This window comes from Doryrhamphus excisus, chromosome 1, assembly GCF_030265055.1.
Source record: "Doryrhamphus excisus isolate RoL2022-K1 chromosome 1, RoL_Dexc_1.0, whole genome shotgun sequence".
Taxonomy (NCBI): domain Eukaryota; kingdom Metazoa; phylum Chordata; class Actinopteri; order Syngnathiformes; family Syngnathidae; genus Doryrhamphus; species Doryrhamphus excisus.
This window is the reverse complement of record NC_080466.1, coordinates 20,643,268-20,655,771: the sequence shown is the minus strand read 5'-3', so window position 1 is coordinate 20,655,771 and position 12,504 is coordinate 20,643,268. Positions and strand designations below refer to the sequence as shown.

At 40.6% G+C, this 12,504-nt stretch overlaps 1 protein-coding gene across 2 annotated transcripts in view; it reads right to left on the bottom strand.

Moving 5' to 3' along the window:
* Positions 1 to 3,323: 3,323 nt before the first annotated feature.
* Positions 3,324 to 12,504, bottom strand: part of palm3 (paralemmin 3) — a 38,287-nt gene continuing 29,106 nt past the window's right edge. For both annotated transcript variants that reach the window (XM_058091594.1, XM_058091593.1), the window contains exons 6-8: positions 11,613 to 11,643; positions 11,284 to 11,340; positions 3,324 to 8,709 (exon numbers count right to left, since the gene is read on the bottom strand). In XM_058091594.1, the coding sequence (XP_057947577.1) occupies positions 7,880 to 8,709; positions 11,284 to 11,340; positions 11,613 to 11,643 (918 nt within the window). In that variant the 3' untranslated portion in view covers positions 3,324 to 7,879. The remainder of the gene's footprint in view (positions 8,710 to 11,283; positions 11,341 to 11,612; positions 11,644 to 12,504) is intronic.

Genomic DNA, 12,504 nt, shown 5'->3' with positions numbered 1-12,504 from the left:
AGCGCAGGAGGCTTACTTTATTGCCGCTGTGGATTAAGAAATGCTCAACTAATCCTGTTTGGAAGTGACACGTGTTACTTTTGTAAGCCAGACAACAAAAACAGACAACAGAAATGTGCTCATAACAACAACCTACAGTTCAGGATCAGTTGGCGTAATATTTTTTATTATATCATCTTGTCAGGTATTGCAAGCAAATCCCAGCCACTTACTAATGCATGCGTTCCTGGTATGGCGCCATAGTTATTGTCTGGTATGCTAAAGGAAAGCATGGTGACTTCTGTCCACAGAGGGCTTCATAGCCAAAATAGGTGTATTTCCTCACAAGGGTTGTGGGGGGGCTGGAATATCAGGAGTCAAATTGTACCACTACCACATGGAATGGGAGAAGAGGGTGGAATTTAACTCGGGTCTCCTAGCTGTGAGGCCTGCGCGCTAACCACTCGCCACTCGTGATTTACTTAGTCTAAACTTAAGGTTTTTAGTGAGGAAAGTATGAAGCCAAAATCAGAATCAGAATCAGAAAAGGGTTTATTGCCAGGTATGATCAAACACATACTAGGAATGGTACCACTTCCACATGGAATGGGAGGAGAGGGTGGAATTGAAACCTGGTCTCCTAGCTGTGAGGTCTGCGCGCTAACCGCTTGCAATTTACTTAGTCTAAACTTAAGGTTTTTAGTGGGGAAGAAAGCCAAAGTATGAAGCCAAAATTGTACCACTACCACATGGAATGGGAGAAGAGGATGGAATTGAACTCGGGTCTCCGAGCTGTGAGGCCTGCGCGCTAACCACTCGCCACTCGTGATTTACTTAGTCTAAACTTAAGGTTTTTAGTGAGGAAAGTATGAAGCCAAAATCAGAATCAGAATCAGAAAAGGGTTTATTGCCAGGTATGATCAAACACATACTAGGAATGGTACCACTTCCACATGGAATGGGAGGAGAGGGTGGAATTGAAACCTGGTCTCCTAGCTGTGAGGTCTGCGCGCTAACCGCTTGCAATTTACTTAGTCTAAACTTAAGGTTTTTAGTGGGGAAGAAAGCCAAAGTATGAAGCCAAAATTGTACCACTACCACATGGAATGGGAGAAGAGGATGGAATTGAACTCGGGTCTCCGAGCTGTGAGGCCTGCGCGCTAACCACTCGCCACTTGTGATTTACTTAGTCTAAACTTAAGGTTTTTAGTGGGGAAGAAAGCCAAAGTATGAAGCATTGTACCACTTCTACATGGAATGGGAGGAGAGGGTGGAACTGAACCCTGGTCTCCTAGCTGTGAAGTCTGCGCGTTAAACACTAGAACACCGTGCAGCCCGTAAGCTAGCTCAAATTTTTTCAAAAATTTTCTTGTGTTATAATGGCCAGAAAAGGGAAATAAAATGTGTTCATTGGCAAAATCCCCAAAACGTGCAGTTCTCCTTTGAGCGGCATAGAAAATTATTGATTGATTGATTGATTGATGGAGTAACAAATGCAAATGTCCAGTTGGATGAATCCTACTTTGCTCATATTTCGACCCATTGTATTGAGTTGTGGACTCCTATAGAGCAGCTACACGCAATAACCCACACAGAATTTGAACCTATTTAAAACCTAACCAAAACGGTCTGTTTTAATTTAGACCTCTGACTTACCGTGTAAGAACTCAAGAGTGATAACGGTAGCGCTCAAGAAAAGCCGGATGTGTCGCAACGCCACCTGCCCGAGGAAGAGTTGTCACACACACTTTGTCAGAGGCGCCGTTGGTGTGGTGGAGCTGAGAAGCCGGACGCCAGGGCGGCGCGTGGACATACAACGTGTCTGGAATTAATGCACTTTTCCCGACGAAAACGTGCTGCTTGAGGCTCCAGCAACAGTGTGGCGGATATTTCACGTTCATTTTCACAAAAACAGTCCTGAGTGAAATGCCGTTGACAAATGATTTTTTTTTTCTCTTGCTGGGACTCATCAAATACAATAACTTCTGCCTGAGCTTGTTTCGTAAACCGAGGAGCAGAGCTTGGGGGAGGCCAGAGAGTATAAGGAAGGATATACGGAAGTCCACCCCTCTGTGATGTCATAAAGGAACAGTTTGACCACGCCCTTTGAAACCGAGCGTTTTGAGCCATCACAAATTTCTTTCAGGGATCACTCCCAAATGTAGGGTTCCTTTGCTTAGCATTTTTAGCAGTGCTTGGACCAGAACGGTCATCAGACGTCAGACATGTGGTGACAAAACAATAAAATAATTTTTGTAAATTCTATTATATTTTGAAAATTGAACAAATTATTATAAACACCTATTTTACAATTATGTAAAGTGTGTAGATGTTGTGTTTTTTTTGGGGACGCGCTGTATTTGGCAAATAAAGACACGTGGACAATGACGAGCATGACTCTTTGGAGTTCAGTATTGCACAACTGAAAATAAACTACAAAATCAGAGGATACTTGATAAAGTATAGTAGTATAGTAGTATAAAGTTTCCAGCCTCTGCTGGTTTTAGCTGGTGAAGATAGGTCATGCCGCCTATCCAGTAGTATCGGTTTATCGTTCACAGGCCTCATCATTGTTTGGTTATGCATCAAGTTTTTTCAAAAAATAATTTATCGATTATCGCCGTTTCGTGGTTGATTATGACATATTTGTCAAGAAATATTGAAAGACTGATTGTGACTGAAGTTCATAGTTGTCATGAACTAGTTCAAAGTTCAGTATAAATATGAAAAGTTCATGTTCGTAGTTCACCATTTCAACGAGTTCAAAGTTCAGTTTGTTTCAATTTGTTTTTTTTAGGTGAAAAGTGAGAACGAGAGACTGACCTCGTTTTGAAAAGAAAACTATGACATCCATCACCACCTGAAACTGTTCACGGTTTACAATTATGAATTGTATTGTAGAAGAATATTGAATATGAAGTGGTTTTCTTTATTTATGCTTTTAAACCTGGATCAATGTTTCCGGAAGTCTTCGGGAACAGCCCAAACACAACGGAGTGGGCGTAACAAGAGGAGGGCTAGTGGAGTAAATTAAACAGATCTTTTTGGTCGGAAGCAGAAAGTCAACTGAAATACTGCAGAAAGTGTCTGGAAGATATTGTGTGTAACTGCTCTACAGGAGTCAACAATTCAATAAAAAGTGCTGAAAAGGAGCATAATAGGTCCCCTTTAAGAATTGCTGGATGTGTGCAATGTTTCCTGGGTAATGCAGTGTGAAGCACGTCGAGTACATCATGTGTCCCGCCCCCTTGTGGGCAGTTGCATACGGTTGCACCAAAAGTGCAAATACAGTATTTCACACAAGACCGGATTTGAACACCTTTGCAATAAAAGGACAACAAAAGTGAGTATGCATCAGGAGTTTTATTTGGTCACTATAAAAGACAAAGCTCCTTGTCGGGATCCATCCAGACCGGCTGCCGCAACTTCAGGCACTTGACTTGAGATGTAAACTCCTCCTCCTCCGCGGGATCCAGCTTTCGCCTCTTGCTCAGCAGGTAGAGGTCAGTGGTCGTGTGGGTCAGCGCGTCCACGTCAAAGCGAAACAAGACACAGTCCGAACAGGAGGTCAAAAGGAAGGTGGCGGTGAAGACATAGTGCTTCCCCTTCAGCGTCAAGACGTGGCCTTCCGCGGTGGCGTTGAGGGGGTAGGACCTGCACTCGTCTCCGAAACGGTTGGCTTGGACGTAGGTGTGGTTGAACCCGTGGAAAGTGATGCTGTCTCTCTGCTTGAAGACGCTTTCATCCACCGATCTGTTCAAACTGCCGGCGACCAACGCCCACGTTCCCTCCACATTGCCAACATTCGTTCCAACCAGCGGCTTGATCAGGTCTTCACATGTCTGAGGAACACACGTGACCTCTGAGATAAGGCTGAGGACCGTGATGGCGCACGCAACCAAAATCATTCTGAGCTGGTTTTTGTCACACTGGTGATGCTTGCAGGTACTGCTACTTTTATAGAGTGGGGGGGAAGGGGGGGGGGGGGGGGGGCAAAGTTTCACAGTGCAGACACCACAGACCAGACAACCCACCACTGTCGTTGAATCATTCACAGATAGCAAACACGGAACAACAAACAAAAGACAAAAATCAATTTTTCTTGTAAAGAGTACATTTTTTCTGGTGGAGAAAATTTACCAGATTGATTTACAATATAAGATGACTTCTTTTTCAAGACTAGCTTTTCAGAAAAAAATACTTTCAGTATCAGTGAAGTAAATGTATTGACTCGAATACAAAACAACCGTGAATATAAGACGACCCTTATTTTTCAAGGCTCATTTTCCAAATTTTTAAAAAACATTTTAGGCCCATTGTTAGAAAAACATGTTAAAACACACAAAAAACGCAACTCTAATGAGTATAAGTGGTATAGAAAATTGATGGATATAAGACGACCCTACATATAATATCAGCCCTCCTTTTTTTTTTTTTTAAACACACAAAAAAAAAATCTATTAAACATGTTTTAATATAAATAAATAAACATGCTGACCCAAATATAAAACGACCCCTCTTTTTTTTTTGCCCCCCCATTTGATCTGTCAGGGGAATGCGAGAGGCTTTCAAACTTACAAAAAAACAATTTTGACAAAAAGAGGAAAAAAAATGTTGTAATCATGTTCAAATTTGAGTGAACATATTAACCCAAATATAAAACGACGTTGAATTGATGTTAGTGTTTTTCAAGGCGCGTTATTAGAAAACAGTATCTTAAGAAAATAACCCAAAATGATTCTCTTAAATCAAAAAGACAACCGAAAAAGACCAAAATAATTTGAGTCAACATATTAACCTAAATATAAAACGACATTGAATTGATGTTAGTTAGAATTGATGTTAGTGTTTTTCAAGGCACGTTATTAGAAAACAATATCTTAACAAAATAACCCAAAATTAATCTCTTAAATCAAAAAGACAACCAAAAAGACAAAAATAATTTCATAAATAATATTTCAATGTTGGTAAACATATTTATAAAAAGACAAGACAACCCCAAACATCAGACATCTCTTCTTTTTGAAGAAATATTATATTTCTTAGTGGCATTGATTACCATTATCATCATAACTCCTCTACGGTTGTCGAACTTGCCTTTGCCTTTCACAACTTTTTTGTTGACTGGTGTGCGTGAGTGGCAGGAAGAAAAGCTCTGACTCACTGAGGAAAAAGTCGTTTAGCGCCACCTGTTGGTTAAGCTTAGCATGTATAAATCTGTAGACCTAGATCATGATGGTCATACCGAATACTGAACTGGATTGGGAAATTGGGAACATGTGGTGATGTCAATATTGGTTAAAAGTCCACAAGTGGGGGTGGGGGTGGGGGGGAAGAAAAACCAGCAAACAATATATAACACCACTTTAATCATTACACCAGCCATTGCAAAAACTCCTACAAGCACAAACCCATTTTCTGTATCCAGTATAAATATGTATATACAAAACGTTCTTCAATATGGTTAAATTAAAAACTTTGGTTTTCGTATGAATGAACAGGTGTAAAAGTCACCCCACATATTTAATGTATTAAATAATTCATCTTTTAAGTCATTTAATTAGAAAAATATCCTCTCTGAACTGCTCTGCATCATTTTAAGCAAGAATACTGTATTTACATTCAAATGAATTATATGTATATGTATCAATTCACTGATGATAAAATATGTCTCTCATGTCACTGCATCTGAAATGTGCCCTGCGATTGGCTGGTGACCAGTCCAGGGTGTACCCTGGGTTAGAGTCCAGCATACCCCTGTCACCCTAATGACGACCAAGGGTGTAGAAAATGAATAAAAATGTAGGTTTTATGACATGTCCTGGAAAAATGCTTTGAGAAATTAGAGGGGTAAATACCCTGCAAAAAAAAATGGGAAAATTAAAAACAATACAAATGTTAACAAAAATGTAACTACTACACTGTTTTGGCTCCTAAATATTCTACAGTATACACTATGAGTCAAACGTTTGGATGCCCAGCATGGGAATGTGTGTCCAAACTTTGGGTAACATCATAAATGGTATTTTAGCATAGTGTCTTGAATGGAACCCTACAACAATAAAGGTATTAAAAGCTAAAGTAGCATTAGTAATAGTAGTCCTAGCCACCTTGGCTTCAGGTGGGTCCACGATCACCGATCCACCCTAACAACAGAGTCCCCACTCCATTGTATCTTAACAATGGTCGTTTGACACCAATCTTGCCTGGACACGCCTTCTTTTTTCGAGGATAAATACTTTAGATCTTGACAACTCACTAGACTAGAACTGTTCTATCTAGTCAGACTAGCATTGGTCTCGACATCAACGGTCCAATTGCGATGGATTCAATGCCATGAGCACTTTTAATTAGCATGATAATAACAATTGTGACACGTTCTCTGAACCTGCAGCCGAAAAATCTAACAAGGGGGTCAACATTTGAAGTTGAGATTAACTCAAATCAATTTTTATGTAGTGTTCAATCGCCGCAAAGACAAATAAAAAAGTAACTGTACAATGTTAAGTTTATGAAAAACAGTAGTAAATAAAACCTTGCACTTACCGAAATATATTGTGATAACAATCATGATGATCAGGACACCACATAATTTTTTTTCGATGTTTTTTTCACGGGGTAATTTGGCTCCATACTTGGCTTAACGAGTCCAACGGCAGAGGACACCAAAGTAACAACTGTTATTGGATTTCTAAACATTAGCAGAAATTGCGTGCATATTTTTTTTTGTGCAAAAAAAATCACATCAATCATGATTTTCACTGCAAATCATTTAACAGGATGCAATTATAATTCATATCATATTCATACCACTCAATAAAACCAGGATATTCCTGCAGTTTTTTTTTTGGTCCTACCCGCCTATCCCACTAATACCCAGGATTAAATCATCAGTCAATAAAAGCCCAAAAGTGACCTAAGATTAATTTTATCATCACTGTACCGTACTTCAATTATGTAACAACTACAACCATGGAGTTTGGATTTCAACTACGGCTAACAAATTATAAAAAAGTATTTTACGGACTATAAGTCACACTTTTTTTCATAGGTTGGCTGTTCCTGCGACTTATACCCCAGAGTGACTGTTATGTTACATAAACACTGGACACCTTGTTTATTTTTTGTGTAGCTGAATAACCATTGTGTTAGTATATCTTACACCTATTCAGCCTGTTTTGTATTCTTTTATTAATGTTAGAACTTGCCTTCCAAGATGACGTAATGTCTGTTTTGGTCAAGTAGTTTGGAAAATAAATTACCCGCAAAAAATGCGACTTTCATTCATTCATTCATTCATTTTCTACCGCTTTTCCTCACAAGGGTCGCGGGGGGTGCTGGAGCCTATCCCAGCTGTCTTCGGGCGAGAGGCGGGGTACACCCTGGACTGGTGGCCAGCCAATCACAGGGCACATATAGACAAACAACCATTCACACTCACATTCATACCTATGGACAATTTGGAGTCGCTAATTAACCTAGCATGTTTTTGGAATGTGGGAGGAAACCGGAGTACCCGGAGAAAACCCACGCATGCACGGGGAGAACATGCAAACTCCACACAGAGATGGCCGAGGGTGGAATTGAACCCTGGTCTCCTAGCTGTGAGGTCTGCGCCACTGCGACTTATGTATGTTTTTTCCACCTAATGATGCATTTTTAGCCTTGTGCGACTTATAGTCCAAAAAATATGGTATACATAAAGATTCTTGTAATCTGTGCAGGTTCGGAGAGCGTGTCATATCTTTAAAAAAAAGTGCATCTTCATTTTAAAAGAGGCGGGAGCCAGTGACGTCATGTGCTCAATACAAATGAGTGTAAAAAGGTATTTTTCGTAAAGTATAACGTGGTTATAATATCAGTTATTGCTACTGAATTTATAGCGTCTGCTATAAAAGATTTACATGACACTGCAGCACTCGCAGCTTTTCTTTTTAGGCTCCTGTATCGCCTCTCCTCGTGTTTCTGTGCCAGACGGCTGGCTATCGGAAGCCGTGGTAGACTCTTCCCTCTGCACGCTTGGAGCTTTGACCTCCTCCAGGAGGGGGACCTGCTCGTCAGGTTCTGCCTCCGTTGTGCGGTTCTCCTGAGTATCGCTGAGGGGAACTTCGTGGAACTGAGAGGCCTTAGCGATGCTGTCGTCTGAGGCTTTTAAGGAAGACGAGTCAGCTGTTTCTGTGATTTCTACTTCAGCTTGTGGCGCATCTGAAGGTTGTGATTCAGAGTAAACCGGCACAGGAGCTACTGGGGGGCCGTCTAGAGGGGCGGCTGTCGATTGCATCACCACCACAGATGCTGAACCTTCCATTTGGTTGTCCTCATTTGTTCCCGTTTGCTCGTTCCTAACTGATTCAATGGAAGCCTCCAGAGATACTTTCACCTTCTCAACCGTTTCTACTGCTGAATGCGGACTTTCCTTGTACTGCTGCTCCTCTTGTGGTGTGACATCTTCCTCCTCATCATCTGTGATGATCACGCGTTCTGCCCTCATGACCACGACCCCTTCATCCAGCTCCGTGTGGCTCAGAGTTGGCACGTTAACAAGCAGACTCGACTCAGCGTTCTCCTCGATTGGTCCATTTGTGGTGCTGGCCTGAGAGTTCCAAAGCTCCAAATCTCCATCATGTTGACTGACGTGTCCTTCCTTCAAGTCTCTGCCGCCATTGGCAATTCCATCTTCATCCCGCCGCCATGAGGTTTGGCTCGCCTTCACGTCAGCGTGAACTTTCCCTGAAGATATGGCTTCAATTAATCTCCTGCTCATTAGAGCATCAAATATTAGATTATGACAAGATGGTGCTCTTCATCGTTTATTATGCTCATTTTTTTAGCAATCACATCCTTGGGGATGATTGTGTTTCATCGCTTCACTGCAATTAGACTATGCTTTGCCAACTATACATCAGAAAAAATCATTTCTCATTTTTATGCGGAACAGCTCTCTTTGCAACGCCCTTAACGTTGGAAACTGACCAAAGTCACACAGTCAAAGAATGATGATAACCATAGAACTTCATTCATTCATTCATTTTCGACCGCTTTTCCTCACGAGGGTCACGGGGGGTGCTGGAGCCTATCCCAGCTGTCTTCAGGCGAGAGGCGGGGTACACCCTGGACTGGTCGCCAGCCAATCACAGGGCACATATAGACAAACAACCATTCACACTCACATTCACACCTATGGACAATTCGGAGTCGCCAATTAACCTAGCATGTTTTTGGAATGTGGGAGGAAACCGGAGTACCCGGAGAAAACCCACACATGCACGGGGAGAACATGCAAACTCCACACAGAGATGGCCGAGGGTAGAATTGAACCCTGGTCCTCCTAGCTGTGAGGTCTGTGTGCTAACCACTCAACCGCCGTGCCGCCCAACCATAGAACTTTTACTACCAAATTTTTACCATTATTAGAGCCCTGTAGCCATGCTATGGCTGACTACATGCAGTGTAGTCATTCATTCAATCATTTTCTACCGCTTATCCTCACAAGGGTTGTGGGGGGTGCTGGAGCCTATCCCAGCTGTCGTCAGGCGAGAGGCGGGGTACGCCCTGGACTGGTGGCCAGCCAATCACAGGGCACATATAGACAAACAACCATTCACACTCACATTCATACCTATGGACAATTTGGAGTCGCCAATGAACCTAGCATGTTTCTGGAATGTGGGAGGAAGACGGAAACTAATAATAGTCCATGGTCAAATTAACAATGTGTCACTTACTAATCAAACAATTAAAAAAAAACGCAATAGAGTGAGGTTACAAGGGACGACTGTCCCCCTGAAGAAAAATAATTAATTATACTAGATTATCTCTAACTTATTTGAGTTGCTGGCTTGTCATGTTAATTTAGCCGACTCATGATGCAGCTGAATTAATGTGTGCTGTTAACATAGTTAATTAACATGTTTACAACATGTCTAAATAAAAGCGACTTGTCTTACATACTTTCTATATACTGTATTTCTCTTCATTATGCATTTTTGGACTGTTACGTGGCTTTTTATCAGCGGTTAACTTATTTTCACACTTGTATGCTAACAGTGTCAATCACCCATAATAAATGTTTTTTAATTAAGATCAGTTTGCTATGTGACTAATCACCCTGAGAAGCACAGCGGGGTTGCATAACTTAGTGCCGTCTAAAACTGCAAACTCCAGGCGACACATGGATTTAGGCCCGGGTTGTATTAAAAGATGGTATGCATATGAATGAGCACATGTGCAAATATGAATATATTGTTATACTGTTATACATAAATATAATTATGTTAGTTTTATTATATTATTATAATTATATATAATAATTATTATATTATTTTATTTTAATTAAATATAATTATAAAAATAATTATACACCACGTTCGGCCATCTCTGTGTGGAGTTTGCATGTTCTCCCCGTGCATGTGTGGGTTTTCTCCGGGTACTCCGGTTTCCTCCCACATTCCAGAAACATGCTAGGTTAATTGGCGACTCCAAATTGTCCATAGGTATGAATGTGAGTGTGAATGGTTGTTTGTCTCGAAATGTGCCCTGTGGTTGGCTGGCGACCAGTCCAGGGTGTACCCCGCCTCTCACCCGAAGACAGCTGGGATAAGCTCCAGCACCGCCCCCGCGACCCTCGTGAGGACAAGCGGTAGAAAATGAATGAACGAATGAATATAATTATACATAATTATGAATAAATGTATAAATACTGTTATAAATATATAACAGTAACACCCGAGGGAGAACACTAACCGTCCCGAAATGTTGGTTAACCTCCCATTTGTCTGGATTTAGCACCAATCTTTGCCATACGAAATAGATTTTTTAAAATTCAGTTTTCATACAATATTGCATGTAACCTTGACCATTTGCGCTGTACTATTTGGTTCAGAATAATCGACCTTTGCTTTGCTTTGCTGACTCACTGTCTGTGCATTTTGTATTGAGTGTTGATTGCTAAATAACCCAACATGGGGCCAAAAAAAAAAAGTTTTGAGTGACAACAATTTAAAAAAGAAGGTGAGAAATGCTATTAAATGTATATTTTGGAACTGATTAATTGGACTTACATAATTTCCTAGAGGGAAAATTCCCTAATAACGTGCAGCGATGCATGACGAGTGGTTTAAACTGAAATTGAAACTTATGGCCTGAGGGAAATGTGACTTTATAGGAGAAGGCTGAAGAAGATTTGACATGGATCCATGTTGACATGAACAAGCTGGTATGTCTGTATCCAATGCATAATAAGCTTCAGGGTGAGTGGATATTTTTGACGAGGTCGTATGTGTGTGTTGTTTACAAATAGGTCACCTGATCTCTTTGTGTTGTTGTCGTCTCCATTCTGCAGAACGGCACCTCGTAACATTTCTGAAGAGGGAGAGGTTTTGTTGTCAAGTTTTGTTCTGCGTACAGGTGTATTGTGGAACTCACATTTTGTTTGGGAGAAGTGAAAATTGGAGCAAACAGTTACCATGTGGCACAGTGTTCTTGATATATAAAAAAAAAAAAAACACGATGCAGACAGATGGATGTCATCAAGTTGTTTTCATATCTATGAGTCTTCCACAACATCAGATTTTCTGACGTGCACATTGCCATTTTTGTTTAACACCTGCCAAAGAATGAATCCTCCCACTTACCCACTCCATCCTCTTCCATTTCCACTGCTTCCTGTAAAAAGGCAAATATGTATTTATGGTGATTGAGTTTGTGATAGTGAGCTGCAAAGTTATTGTCTTTCAAGTATGTGAATTCATAAAGCTTCATTAATATCACCATAAAACAGAAGTGCATCGAAGAGCCTGCTTCCAAGATAAAACACAGTAAAAAGATGCCAAAATGGAAAAAAAAAGAAAAGTGACAGACATTTGCTGTCAATTACCCTCAGCGTGCCCACTAAAAGATTTTCTGGCAGGGTTTGTTGCCGGCAAATTGATGTAAAGGTCACACATTAAAGTCTCTTCCATCACAGCCTGCATCACTCATCTACGCTATTCTTTTTTTTTTTTTTTTAATAAAACTGGCTGACTTTAGCTAAAAGGTTTCCTGTGGATATTAAAAAAACACCCAGAAAAAAAACAGCAAGAGAGTAATAATGACTTACTTTTCTAACTGAACTTGACTGATGTTTAAGTAACTACATCTATTCAGAATAAGGATTGTCGTAATTATAATCCTCACCTGTCAACCTCGAAGAAATTTTGATTCCCCCCCGGCATGTCCAAACCATCTCAGTCTGGTCTCTCTGGACTTTATCTCCAAGGCCTCTAACATGCAATGTCCCGCTGATGTATTCGTTCCTGATCCTATCCATCCTGGTCACTCCCAATGAGAACCTCTGCATCCTCATCATTGCTACCTTCAGTTCTGCTTCTAAACTTCAATATTATCTGATCAAGATATTTCAAGCATTTTTGTTACCAAAATAAATACCCAAATGTCTACCTGTCACCTTCACATTCTCCATCCATTTGTTAGTAAAAATATAATGTCGTAATCCAATGCAACTATGTAATAATATCATGAGGTTAT